The following is a 13,398-nucleotide window of genomic DNA, read 5'->3' as shown; positions in this document are numbered from 1 at the left end:
GCTCCCTGTCCCCAGTGCCCTGGCTCTGCGTGACAAAGTGGGAATTTTCTGTAGTTGTATAAACTCCTATGTGTGCATCAGTTTCCCCTGTCTTTCACATGATTACCGAGTGCGGGGAGAAAGGACTGTTTGCTCTGAGAGACAAGGTGGGTGAGGTAACATCTTTTATTGGACCACCTTCAGTTGGTGAGAGAGACAAGCTTTTGAGCTAACACAGAGCTCTTCTTCAAGTCTGGGAAAACTTCTCAGAGTGGCACAGCTAAGTACAAATTAGAACCGATTATTTAGCATAAGGATTTAACACATATTCTAAGCGACCATTCAAGGCAAAGTGGCTCATTAACACCACTGCAGTCATAGGACAAAAAAGGGTGTGTGTGGGTTAAAGATTGTTGTAATAAGCCATAAATCCAGTGTCTTTATTAAGTCCATGATTTTTAGTGTCTAGCAAGCTTATGAATTTAAGCTCCTAGGCTCATCTTTTGAAGGTGTTGTGCAGGTTTCCTTTGAGGATGAGAACTGAGAGGCCAGGTTAGAGTGATTGCTTTTCGAAGCATTTGCCCACAGGTGCTATGGTGTTTTTGTCTTTTAGCGTTTTTCAGTGTGAGTTCATTTGAGAGCACAGTGATTGTCTCATTTCACCCTCAGAATTGTTATTGGAGCATTTAGTGCACTAGATGAGGTACAACACGTGTTGGGATAGCTCTTCTAGGATCTGTGGATCTTGAAAGGTATGTTGCGGGAGCTATTGATCATCATAGCAGTGATGATATGTCTGCAAATTTTGTATCTGTTGTTCTGGCAGGGTCTGATGCCGCTGGTGGGTCCTGGTCTGTGGGGAGCTTGCTTCTGATGATGAGTTGGTGAGGCAGGTGGGTTGTTTGAAGGCCAGAAGAGGGGGTTTAGGAAAGATTTCTTTCAGGCTGTGGTCCCCTGTGACAGTGCAGGGTGAGAACAGGTGAGCCTGCACTCTGATCACCCGATGTAAATTAGTTCTCCTTGAGAAAGCTTAGGGAGGTAATTAGAGAATCGGACTGGCTGGATGGATGGGATGGGAAGCCAAGAAGGAAGTCCCATGGGGGGAGGAGAGGGAGACAGGATGGGACGGGACCAGACCAGACAAGAGCTAGTTGAGCCCAGTTACACTGAGACCACAGGGGCAGGAGACCTTGTTCCCTTCAGGACCAGAAGTGCTGTTGGTGCTGTAATTGGACTGTTGCACAGGGATTGCTGTAGAAATGGTGGAGCAAACTTAAAATAAAAGGGTTTGGTGAAGGCACAACCACTGGAGTCCATGCAGTTTCTGCGGGGAAGAAGGTGGGAGAGGAGCCATGCCCCGTGACACTTGGGGGCTTGTCCGGGATCTTGACTCCCCCAGTTGTGGCGATTGAGAGACACGGGGGAGGCTGCTGCAAATATTTGGCACCCGTACGATGGAGCAGACTCTGCAGTGGTTGGTGGACCAGCAGAAGAAGCTGCAACAGAGCATGCAATCTTTCCAACAGGCACACCAGCTGGAGAGACAATCCCTGCTGGCCTGGCAAGCAAAGCAACAGAGGAGCTTGCAGAAATTTATCAGGGAGCAAGCACAAGTGCAGCAGCAGTTGCTTCAGACACTGGTGAGTCCTGGTACGGGGAACGGTAACCGGAGCCTGGGGGTAAATGGCCTGTGTAAAATGGGACCTGCCGCTGACCCCAATGCTTTTTTAATGACATTTGAGAGGGTAGCAATGGGAGCTGGCTGGGACAGAGGTATGTGCCCCCCCTGTTAGCACCCAATTTGGCGGGGGAGCTCAAGTGGCCTGCATGGTCTCGGGTGACAAACAGACTAAAGACTTTGATGTCATTAAGGCAGCCATGCTCGTCCGAGTGGGATTGTCTACAGAGAAACATTGGCAGATGTTTCGGGTTGTTAGATAGTCTGGAGATGTACGGGCCAGGAAATGTGCACAAAGGTTAACTGATTGGGCTACCTTCTGGTTGAAGCCAGGCACGCAGACTGTGGGTGAAATCATGGACTCCATATCCTGGAGCAATTTCTACAAAGCATTCCAGAGAACACCCGTGTCTTGGTGAGGAGGCACCAACCCACAATCCTGGAGACAGCGGTCAAACTCACAGAAGAGTTTGAGGAAGCAGATTTTCCCCACAAGGGTGCGCATTTGTTTAACAGGCTCGAGCTAGGAAAGAGGGTTGGAGAAGTGGTAGGGATGAAGCCTACAGAGAACTCACTCCAGGGAGGCTGGAAATTACCTGTTACCAATGTGGGAGACAGGGCCTATAAAAAGAGACTGCCCATCTATGGACTGGGAAGTGGCATAATGTTGTGGTTGGACTGGGACCTGCAACAGAGGAAAATGCCAACCGTCTCGATGAAGGTGGGGAGGGGATGGGAGAAGGGCCTAGTGGACACTATATCAGGATGTTCGCTGGCTAGGAAAGATGTGGTAAAGCCACACTGGATCCTTCTCAGAGACAGGCTGAGTTTGGAGTGCATCATGGGGAGAGAAAGCTCTGCCCATTGGCCGAGATTCCCCTGAAGGTCTGGGGAGAGTTCAGGTGGAAATGGGTTGGGGTTGTGGATAGGTTGCCACATCCGGTGGTGGTAGGGATGGACTGGAGCCCCTTCCCCTTTAAGAGGAAAGCAACTAGTTGGGGTCCATGGCAGAAAGGAACTGGTCAAAGATGGAGAAAGGGTGTGAAGTAGAGGAGCAGGAGAACCCTAGACTACGTGATATAAGCCGAGGATGGCAAAGGGAAACAAACGTTCCCAAGCGGAAAGTGGAAAAAAGGAGGAATTAGCCGAGTGGGCATTAGGAGAAAAGGGAAGGCAGGACATACCAGAGTGGGATGGGCTGTTCTCGGAAGGTTCGCTACCAGGGCCTCGAGAAGAGGAGCCCCGAGATAAGTGGGTAGGACTAGGAGAGCAAGAGTGCACAGAGGAACAACATGGGGAGGGGACAGGACAGACCCCACTCCAAAGCAAAGAGAGTGACAGGGAGGAATTAAACCCTCAAGTTGCCCTTGGTGTGAAGACCAGTGGGTCAAAACAAAATCATGGGGGTGTCCCCCACCCACAAAATGTGACTTCTGTAGGTGGAGGGGGGATAATCACCCTGGGGGTGAGCACAGGAAAGAGGTACCTGGCACCTCCTCTAGAGAAGGGCGGGCCAGAGTCAGAAGGAATGTCAGCGGTAGGCAAGGGTGGAGGTGCGTGACAGAGTGCAGGGTGCACACAGGTGAGCCTGTCCTTTGATCACTCCGATGTTCATTAGTTCCCCTTGAGAAAGCTGAGGAAGATAATTAGATCTTCCGGCTGGGCTGACAAGGAGGCAGGAAGGAAGTCCCACAGGGGCGGGGAAGAGAGAGGGGACCAGGGCTAGTTGAAACCAGTTACACCGAGGTTCTCAGGGGAGGGAGACATTTGTACCCCACAGGTCCTGGGGAGAGGGCCAAAAGGGCTGTTGGTGCTGTAAATAGACTGTTACACAGGGATTGCTGTAGAAATGGTGGAGGGAACTTAAAATAAAAGGGTCTGGTGAAGGAACAAGAACTAGAGTCTGTGCAGTTTCTGCAGGGAAGAAGGTAGGAGAGGAGCCATGACCTGTAACATCCCCATTGAGCTAAGTTCCCTCTAAGCTGCGCGGCCATGCAGCAGGCTATTAAGGGCTGCACAGCGGGTAGAGGCGCTCTCCCCCAGTCCTGGGTTGCTGCAGCAAGAGAGGGGTGGGGGGAGTCCTCTCTCCCCACCGCAGCCCTGGGGCAGCCTGCACCCCAACCCCCTCATCCCTGCCCCCCCAGAGCCCACATCCCCAGCCAGAACCCTCACCCCCCTGCACCTCAACCCTCTGCCCCAGCCCTGAGCCCCCTCCCACACTTTGAACCCCTCATCCCCGGCCTCACTCCAGAACCCATACCCCCCCACACGTCCCAACCCTCTGCCCTAGCCCTGAGCCCCCTCCTGCACCCCAAACCCCTCATCCCTGGCCCCACCCCAGAGCCCTCACCCCCCGCATCCCAACTGTCTGCCCTAGCCCTGAGCCCCCTCCCATACTCCGAACCCCTCGGCCCCACCCCCACCACACATCACCTCCATATTGGTGCACATAACAAAATTCATTCTGCACATGGATGTAAAAAAAACGTAGTGGGAACTTTGCCATTGAGTATGGGTTGTAATTGTTTAATACCTCGTCTGGTTCCAGTGTGTGATGATAGGTGACAACTAGGAATGTGCGCTCTGAAGGTTTTGTTCCCTATATTGAAGCAGGTTCTCTTGTGGTATTTTGGTGGCCCATTCCAGGCTGTGATCTACTTCTCTGGTGGAGTGTCCTTGTTTGGTGAAGGCAGTTTTACATGAGTTAAGGTGTGTGTCCTAGGCTTCCTCCTTCGAGCATATTCCTCAGTATCCGAGGGCCTGGCTGTAGATAAAGGATTTCTTGGTGTGTTTGGGGTGGTTACTGGATCTGTGTTTCTTGTCTGTGGTTTTCTGTTGGGTTCCATTGTTGAAGCTGATTGTGATGTCTAGGAAGTTGATGCTGGTGCAGCAGTGTTCTCAGGGCAGGCTAAGAAACATCAGTTTGAATGTTGCCTAGCTGTCTGAGCTGGGATGGGCCATTAAAAAGGACTGGCTGAGGCCACCCCCAAAGTAAAGGAGAATCGGAGAAGACAATGGTGAAGCCAATCATCAGGACATGGACACTTAGTAACTAAGGACCTACAGGGAGAGAGATTTCCCCACCTGTCAGCAGGGAAACTGAGCAAAAAGCCCAGCTTGACAACAAAGGATGGGGAAGGTGGGAGGTGGGGGGTAAGGGTTGGCTGCTGGAAGGAATCGGGGACTCTCACCTGGGAACTGACTAAGGAGGTCAGACAGAGACTGAACATGGGATTCACTACAGGGCTCTGGGCTGACCAGAACGGTCCATGCTTTAACCTTCCTGACTCTGTTCTAACCTTCGGACTGCCAATGCTCTGTTTTGGCTGACTAATAAACCCGACAGCGCTCTCTGAGGATCACTCTAAATACTGGCAGGGGAACATTAGTCCCTGCAGAGTGGACAAGTCTGTCCCAGGAGTCTGTCTCAGTTGGACTCACTGAGCAGAGCTCACAGTGTGGAGCAGGAGTGCTGGAGTCCAAAGGTTCAGGAGGTGGCGAGGCCGCATGGCTGACTCTGAAGGAAGAGGGAGGGGGCACAGCACTAGTCCTGTGGATCCGGGACACTCTGCTAGTGCTGCTGGGTGTTTACCATCCACAGCTCCCCAAACCTGTGCCTTGGCCCTGGCACTGCTGCTGGGTGAGTACTGTCTACTTCTCCCCATCCCCAGCACCCTGGTACTGCTGCTGGCTGAGTACTGTCTACTGCTTTCTGTCCCCTGTGGTCTGGTACTGCTAGTGGGTGTACACCATCCACTGCTCCCCACTGCTTCTGGGGGCGTACCGTTGTCACAGATCCGTGCTGCACCCCCAGCTTTGGAACAGTGTCTGGCAGGAACCTCTTCCTTCAGGGTTGGCCACATGGCCTTGCTGTCTCCTGGGACTGAACCTCTGGGCTCTAGCACTTCTGCCCTGGGCCGGCGCCAGCTTTTTTGCTGCCTCACGGGGCGAAAAAAAAAAAGCTGCAATTGGCGGCACTTCGGCAGCAGCTCTACTGCGCTGCTTCATTCTTCGGCGGCAATTCGGCGGCAGGTCCTTCCCTCCGAGAGGGACTGAGGGACCCGCCGCCAAATTGCCGCCAAAGACCCGGACGTGCCACCCCCTTCCATGGGCCGCCCCAAGCACCAGTTTGCTGCGCTGGTGCCTGGAGCCGGCCCTGCTTCTGCCTCACACGGTGAACCTTCTCAGCAAGTCCAATTAAGCCAGACTCCTGGGAGAGACTTGTCCACTTTGCAGGGTTTGATGCACCCAGCCAGTGTTTACAGGGACACTCACAGAGCGTTTCCAAAACAGTCTGACTGATCAGTCAGCTGGAACACAGCATTGACAGTCCATAAGTTAGCACAGAGACAGGAAAGTTAAAGCATAGACCGTTCTGGTCAGCCCAGAGCCCAGACGATCTGTAGTGAGCCCAGGTCCAGGCTCTGTTGGTCTCTGTCTGACCTCCTTAGTTCCCGGGTGAGAGAGCTCCCAGCTTCCTCCAGGAGCAAGCACTTCTCCCCCACCTCCCCGTCCTTTGTTCTCCAGCTGGGCTTTTTGCTCAGCTTCCCTGCTGAGAGGTGGAGAAATCCCTCTCCCTCTGGGGTATGGTTGCTAAATGTCAACATCCTGGTGACTGGATTCTCTGGGATTCTCCTTTGATAGGGGGTTGGCCTCAGCTAATCGTTTTTGATGAGCATTTAATAATGCTCAGACAGCTAGGCGATGCCACAACATCCCCCCACCCCACCCCCCATGTGTCAGTCTGCTTGGAGAGCAAACCTAGAGGCTGTGGCTAGGTTGACTGAAGAATTCTTCCAGCAACCTAGTGCTGTCTACATGGCCGGTTAGGTTGGCTTAACTGTGCCACTCAGAGTTTTAGGTTTTTCACATAGGCAGCTTATGTCGACCTCACTCTGTAAGCGCCTGCACTAAAATGTAGCTCCCACTGATGTAATTGCACACTACACCTATTTAATAACTGCACCTCCACGAGAGGCGTAGCGTTTATGTCGATGTAGTTAGGGTGACGCAAAGTCAGTGTAGACACTGCGTTACTTACTTCGACTGTTGCTGCCTTCAGAAGCTATCCCACAATGTCCCACACTGGCAGTTACAAGCGCTTCTGGTGAGAACGCGCACCACTGACACAAGGAGCGTAGTGTGGACATGTAAAACTGATTGACGTAACTTAGGTAGACTTAATTTTGTAGTGTAGACTTGCCCATAGTTAAGTCAACCTAATTTTCTATTATAGATCAGGGCTTAGTCCTACCCCCACTCCCCCGCTCAGGGCAGCCATGCAAAATATAGGGGAAACTGAGGCACACAAAGGATTCATAAAAATATTTCAGAAAATTCTCACATCATAACAACCATCCATGGCTCCCCATCCCTGGGCCCTGGCCATGGTACTGACTTTCCCCACAACAGGGCCCTGCATGACCAGTGTTCAGTTCCCTAGTGCCTCTCACAGAGCTAGCCAGGGCCCATCTGCGCTAGGCCTCCGTCCCTCCCCAGCCGGGGGCCAGGATGCTGTGCCAGCTTCCTGTCTTTCTGCTTCTGCTGCTGAGAAATATTTCTCTAGGCGTCTTGCAGGATCAGGGACCCTCCTGGGCAGTGCGTCCCCGAAGGACCATCCCTAGCTTAGCTCAGCTCTAAAGAGCCCCTAGGTCAAAGCAGGTGAGACCCTCCCAGGCCAGGGAGATGCTTCCCATGAAAGTGACTGGCAGCATCACAGCATGTCCCAGACTGCCCTCCCCACCCCAGGGACCCCATCATTCCCCCTCCCTGATTGAACCCCACAGAACCAATTGCTGTCCCATCCCTGTCCCACCCCATGGACCCTATCACTCTCCCTCCCTGATCCCAATCCACAGACCCCATCACTCCCCCTTTCCATCCCATCCCACAGACCCACTCCTTGATCCCAGCCCACCATCACTCCCCCTTCCTGATCCCTGCCTCTTCCACTCAGCTAGCTCCAATTTCTTCTGCCTCCCTGCTTCTCTGTCAGCCCCAGCAATGGGGTCCACATGCCTGCCTCACCTCCTCTCAGCTGCAGCAGCTCCCACGGGCTGTCCTGGGTGGCTGGGTTACCCACTCACTGGAGGTCAGGGTCTGACCCCAGGCTATTGACTCCCCCCGGCCAGACCTTGCTAGAGCCACTGCGCTGCGCCTGCCTCCTTGTTAAGTTTAGCTGCTTCCCTACCGGGGACCTGTTCCCTCCTGGCTCCGCTTTTGGGCCATTGATCCCAGCCTGAGCTGGGCTCCCGGCCTGCAGCACTGGGTGACGGCCAGACACATGGGCAGTGGAGAAATCAGTTGGGGGCCGGGAGAGGTGGTTGGCTTGGCTCTGAGAGGAGCCGACTGCCCCCGCTCCCAGGCAGGGCAAGGTGCTGCAGATGCTTCTTGAGGGACGTTTGCCCATAGGCCCTGCACCAGGAGCTCCCCTGAGATCCACTGAAACATGAAAGCTGCCCAGACGCCGTCAGCATGGCCCAAGGAGTTGGCAGACTGGGCACTCAGCCAGGGGTGTGCTGGGGGAACCAGACCATAGGGCACTGGGCCCCGGCCTGCGGAGGAAGCTGAAGGCACGTGCTAGTGATGGGGCCTTGGGAGCTTGGGGTTGCTGTGCAGTGAGCAGGGCTTACAAAGTGTCCTGTAGCCAGGGGCTTGGTCTGTGAGACGCGGGAATGGAAGAGGAGGCCAATGTCAAATGGCATCAGCACTGGGGAGATATGCACCCAGGCCTGCCCTTGGGGCCTCCCTGGCCAGGTCTCTCCTGATGTCTCCACTCTTCCACCCTGCCCCCCTGGCCCTTCCCCAGAGTTTGTCTGTGCCCCGGGTCTCTCTCTAGCTCTTCCCCCTCCGGTGCTGAGTAAAACAGCCAGGTGATGGCAATGCCCGGGGCTGGGGTTCCCCTGTGCTGCTCTTCCCTGGGTCATGGAGCTGTGGTGGGGAACTAAGAGCCCACTTGTGTGGTCCTGGGCCCCTGGGTAGACTGTGGTCCGAGTGGGGCCCCTGGGTAGATGGGCCCGTGGTGTCAGAGAGACTCAGTCCCATCAGCACGGGATCTGTAACCCACGGAGCTGGTTCTGCCAGCGTTCGGATGGCAATGCGCACGGGGCGGTCTCGACATTGTCAATGGGCTTGTCTCTCTGCTCAGCACCATTTAAACCTGCCACCACCTCTCCAGATGGCACTGCCCGGGGGTACTGCAGAATGGAGCAGGCTACCTTCTCCCAGGTGCCCTGCAGCCGCCTCCACCATTCTCAGCTGTCTAGCTGGATGCCCCTTGGTCAACTCATCCTCACATCTGCTCCCTCTCCAATCGCCTGCAGGCACCAGGTTCCTGAGCAGCCTCAGGGGCTGCGTTTGGCACGGCTCCAGGCCCTCTCCCAATGCGTGGCGTGTTGCGTTCACACTAAGTTTCCTTTCAAAGGCAGCTGCTGTGCAGTGAACTCAGGTCCCAGCTGCCCCCTGGGACATGGCTTTGCTCGGGGCCTGGGAGGCTCCTTCTGCCTGTTGCTCTTGTTGCACGGCTGCTGCGGGTATGTAGTGCGAGCTCCATGCCCCGAGCAAGGGCACGGCTGGCTCGGGCGACCCGCTGCTCAGCCTGCCTTGCACCTGCATGGAGGCAGGAGCAATTTGGAAGTGGGTGGCTGTGGGTGTCCCAGGAGCAATGGGCAGTTTATTGTGAGGGGCCAGTGTGTGTGTGTTTGGGGGGGCAGGGGGATGTCTGTGTGTGTGCAGAGTGGTGTTGTGAGCAGGCACCTTTCTCAACGTGTTCTACAAACACTCTGCTTCTTATGGGCCAGATTTTCAAATGAGCGCAGCACCCAGCAGCTCCCACTGTCATGGAGAATCCCACTCTGCTCACCTCCCACCCCAGAACAATGGAGAATCCCCGTGCCGGGGCCGCTCACCTCTCGTGAGCGCCTCCGGCAAGTGCATGCGAACCTGCTTTCTCTCTGCTTGCAGTGCCCCGTCGGGTCTTCAGGGGCTCAGCCCTCGGCTAAGCCACACATAGTCTATACGTCTGAGCCCACAAACAAACAAACCCCTTGCAGGGCAAAAGGTCCAACAGGTCCAGTCACAGTGCCCTGGATAATGTCTTTAGCCCTGTCTCCAGGCTCAGTTCTCAGCCCCTTCTGGGCTAGTTTCAGTCTGTCCCTGGTCTGGTATAGAGCAGTGCCCCAAGGGCCTTCTCCCTGGAGACTCTGCATCCTGTGCTTCCCTTGGGCCTTCTTGGGGCTCTGGCCACTCTGCGGGGGTGGGGGACCCAGAACCCAGGCCCACCCACTGCTCCAGATCCCAACCCAGGGACCCTATAAATAGCAGCCACATGCTACTTCCTGTAACAGTTGCTGCTGCTTTTCCCTGGGACAGTTCCCATACAGCCCCTTCTGCTTCACCTGTCCCTCAGGGCTGAAGCTCTCACTGGCGCTCCAGCAGCCAGCAAGGAGCAGCACCCCAGGGGCTTCACTGGTGCCAGCCAGCAACTGAACTGCTCATGCCTCCCCTGAAGCTCCTGATTGGGTGCTTCGCTGCAGCCTCTCTAGGCAGGCCTGGAGGACCCACCTTTATGGCTCCTTGTCTGGGTCAAGGTGTGGTAGGAGCGTGAGGCTTCCAGCAGGGGGCCTCAAAGGGCCTGGCACATCCCGTCATACTGCCTCCCCTCCCACAGAGAACAAGGGAGAGTCTCCCTCTCTTCCCCTGGCACAAAACAACGGAGAATTTCCCTCCCCTCCCCCCATAGAGAACAATAGAGAATCTCCCTCCCCTCCCCCCACAGAGAACAAGGGAGAGTCCCCCTTTCTTCCCTCCCTCACAGAGAACAAAGGAGAGTTCCCCTCTCCTCTGCCCCCCCCCAACAAGGGAGATTCCCCACCCCTCCCCCACAGACAACAATGGAGAATCCCCCTCCCCGCCATGGAGAATAATGGAGAATGCCCCCTCCCCTCTCCCACAGAGATCAATGGTGCTGCTCAGGCTGCTGAGCTCTTTTGAAAATCTGCTCGTCTGTGAGGTCCAGGCTCTGCCCCTCCCTGAGTCAGTAACAAGAAAATCCCCAAGCACCTCACAGTGTCATCTCATGCCCTTTCCAGGTGGGTTTCCCTGGCTGGAGCAGCTCAGAGAATGGGGGGAAAAGGGGTGCTTGAGGTGCTCTGTTCTCTGGAAGGAGCCTGTGATCAAATGGAATTTTCTGTAGTATTGTTATGACCTGACCCCCCTCAGTTTTGACTATGTTTTTCAAGGCTACCCAGTGTGGGGGGAAAAGCACTGTTTGCTCTCAGGGCAGGCTGGGAGACATAGGTATCAATATCACCTGCCTGTCTGAGCCTGAATAGCCCATTAAAAAGGGCTGGTGAGGCTGACTTCATGTCAGTGGAGAATCTGAGAAGACAATGGCAAACTCAGTCACCAGGATATTGACACCTATCCACAGGCAGGAGGATTTCCCCACTCTCAGCGGTAGGGTTACCAGACGTCCCGATAAAATCAGGACCGTCCCGTTTTTTCGGTGTTTGTCCTGTATCCCGACCGATCTCTGGTCAGGATGCAATTTGTCCCGATATTTCGCTCCGCCGGCAGCACTCGCCTTTTTTTTCCCCCCTCAACCGGCGCCCCCCTGCTGTCCCAATATTTTGTTCCTCTCATCTGGTCACCCTACTCAGCAGGGAGGCAGAGCAAAGACCCCAGCTGGAGAAGAAAGAATGGGGAAAGTGTGAGGTGGGGTGGGGGTAAGAATTGGCTGCTGGAAGGAGTCAGAGCTCTCACCTGGGAACTGACTGAGGAGGTCAGGCAGAGCCTGAATATGGGCTTCACTACAGTGTGTCTGGGCTCTGGGCTGACCAGAATGTCTTCCTGTCTCTGTGCTAACCTACGGCCTCCCGCTGCTGTGTTCCAGCTGACCGATAAACCTGGCTGTTTCATAGAAACTGGGTTTAGAATATCAGGGTTGGAAGGGACCTCAGGAGGTCATCTAGTCCAACCCCTGCTCAAAGCAGGACCAATCCCCAGACAGATTTTTGAACTCACAACCCTGGGTTTAGCAGGCCAATGTTCAAACCACTGAGCTATCCCAGCCCCCAAACAAGGGTGACACTCACATGTCCTGTTTTGGAAATGCTGTGTGAGGATCACTGCAAATACTGGCTGGGGTGCACCAATCCTTGCAAAGTGGACAAGTCTCTCCTAGGAATGCAGCTCAGTTGGACTTGCTGAGCAGAGCTGATGGCTTGAAGCAGGAGTGCTGGAGCCCAGAGGTTCAGTCTCAGGAGGTGTTGCGTTCGCATGGCCGACCCTGAAGGGAGAGTGTGACTCTGTAGAGGCCTGGCACGCTGAAGGAATTCCTCCAAGAGACTGTTCCAAAACTGGGGGTGTAGCACCCATCCTGGGGATCCATGTGACACACCCCAGCAGAGATTTCGGTGTTCTCAGGCACAGCCCTGTCTGCTCTGCCTGGACCAGCATCTCTCCTGCTGTGCACCTGGGTTACTGCTGGGAGGCAGGGGCTGCACAACCTGAAGGCTGGGGCCTGTCCAAAGCTGGAGAGCCAGTTGAGGGCAAAGGTGGGAGGCTTCCCCTGGCCATGGACTTGTGGGGCAGTGGCCAGAGTATGGCCTATGTGTGTCCATGGTTGCACACTGTGTCAGCAACAGCAGTCATGTGCACACCTGCCCCCGTGTCGTGCACGAGTATCTGTGGGAAGACATGTAACACTGACAGACCCCAGTCGTTGGTGGGCGGGATCAAACCTGGGATCTCTGGAGCTTAGTGAACGAGCCTCTACCGCATGAGCTAAAAGCCAACTGGCTCTTAGCTAAGGCTATAGAGCAAACTCATTAATCTCTTTCTCTCTCTTTAAGTCAGGGGTTCTCAAACTGGGGGTCAGGCCTCCTCAGGGGGTCGTGAGGATATTACATGGCGGGTCACGAGCTGTCAGCCTCCACCCCCAAACCCCGCTTTGCCTCCTGCATTTATAATGGTGTTAAATATATAAAAAAGTATTTTTAATTTATAAGGGGGGGTCGCACTCAGAGGCTTGCTGTGTGAAAGGTGTCACCAGTACAAAAGTTTGAGAACCACTGCTCGGTGCCACTAAATGGGACAGAGCATCACACCCAGGAGGTGTGTGCGTTACAGACACACATCAAGAGAAATCTTGGGTAATCTGATAGGCAGGGGAGGGGCTAACACCATCCCTTTACCACGGGTCTGTGGCTCTGACAATGCTCTGGACATCAGTGAGGGGGACCCCAGAGCCTCCTGAGCTGAGACTGCGCCTCTCCCGTGGGCACTAACATGTCCAAGATTGCTCTGGCTGCTGCCTGGTAATGTGTGTGGCATCCTACCCTAGTGTTGCCACCCATCTGGGTTTTACCTGGACAGTCCGGTTTTTGGCTTCTGTGTCCGGGTGCCATTTAGGCTTGCCAGATGTCTGGTTTTGAAAAGGGGACCTGGCAACCCTAAATGGCATCCAAACCAAAACTCTGGTTACCGCAGGGTAGCGGGGAGGCGCCGGGTTATTAACCCATGCCAGTCCCTGCTCAGCCAGGGCTACCTTCTAGCTGCAGGCAGGCTCCTTGAGAGATCCAGCAGGGGTCAGGGAGAGAGGAGCGAGCAACAGGGGCGTGGCCTTGGGGGAAGAGGTGGGACGGGGCCTTGGGGGGGAAGCAGTGGAGAAGGGGGCGGGGCCTGGGGGAGAGGCAGAGAAGGGGCAGGGCCTTGAGGGAAGAAGTGGAGCAAGGTGGGGC

General features: G+C 55.0%; 1 protein-coding gene across 3 annotated transcripts in view; it reads left to right on the top strand.

Annotated features, from left to right (window-relative positions):
- CADM3 (cell adhesion molecule 3) overlaps positions 1 to 13,398 on the top strand; it is a 111,555-nt gene that overhangs the window by 47,813 nt on the left and 50,344 nt on the right. For 2 of the 3 annotated variants that reach the window (XM_026657606.2, XM_026657604.2), the window contains exon 2: positions 1,506 to 1,619. The exons of the other annotated variant lie outside the window; for it this stretch is intronic. In XM_026657606.2, coding sequence (XP_026513391.1) covers positions 1,506 to 1,619 — 114 coding nt within the window. The remainder of the gene's footprint in view (positions 1 to 1,505; positions 1,620 to 13,398) is intronic. 3 annotated transcript variants of the gene reach the window in all.

Source organism: Terrapene carolina, unplaced genomic scaffold (genome assembly GCF_002925995.2).
Source record: "Terrapene carolina triunguis isolate 2854851 unplaced genomic scaffold, T_m_triunguis-2.0 Scaffold249, whole genome shotgun sequence".
Lineage (NCBI taxonomy): Eukaryota > Metazoa > Chordata > Testudines > Emydidae > Terrapene > Terrapene triunguis.
This window is presented reverse-complemented; position numbering and strand designations above follow the sequence as displayed.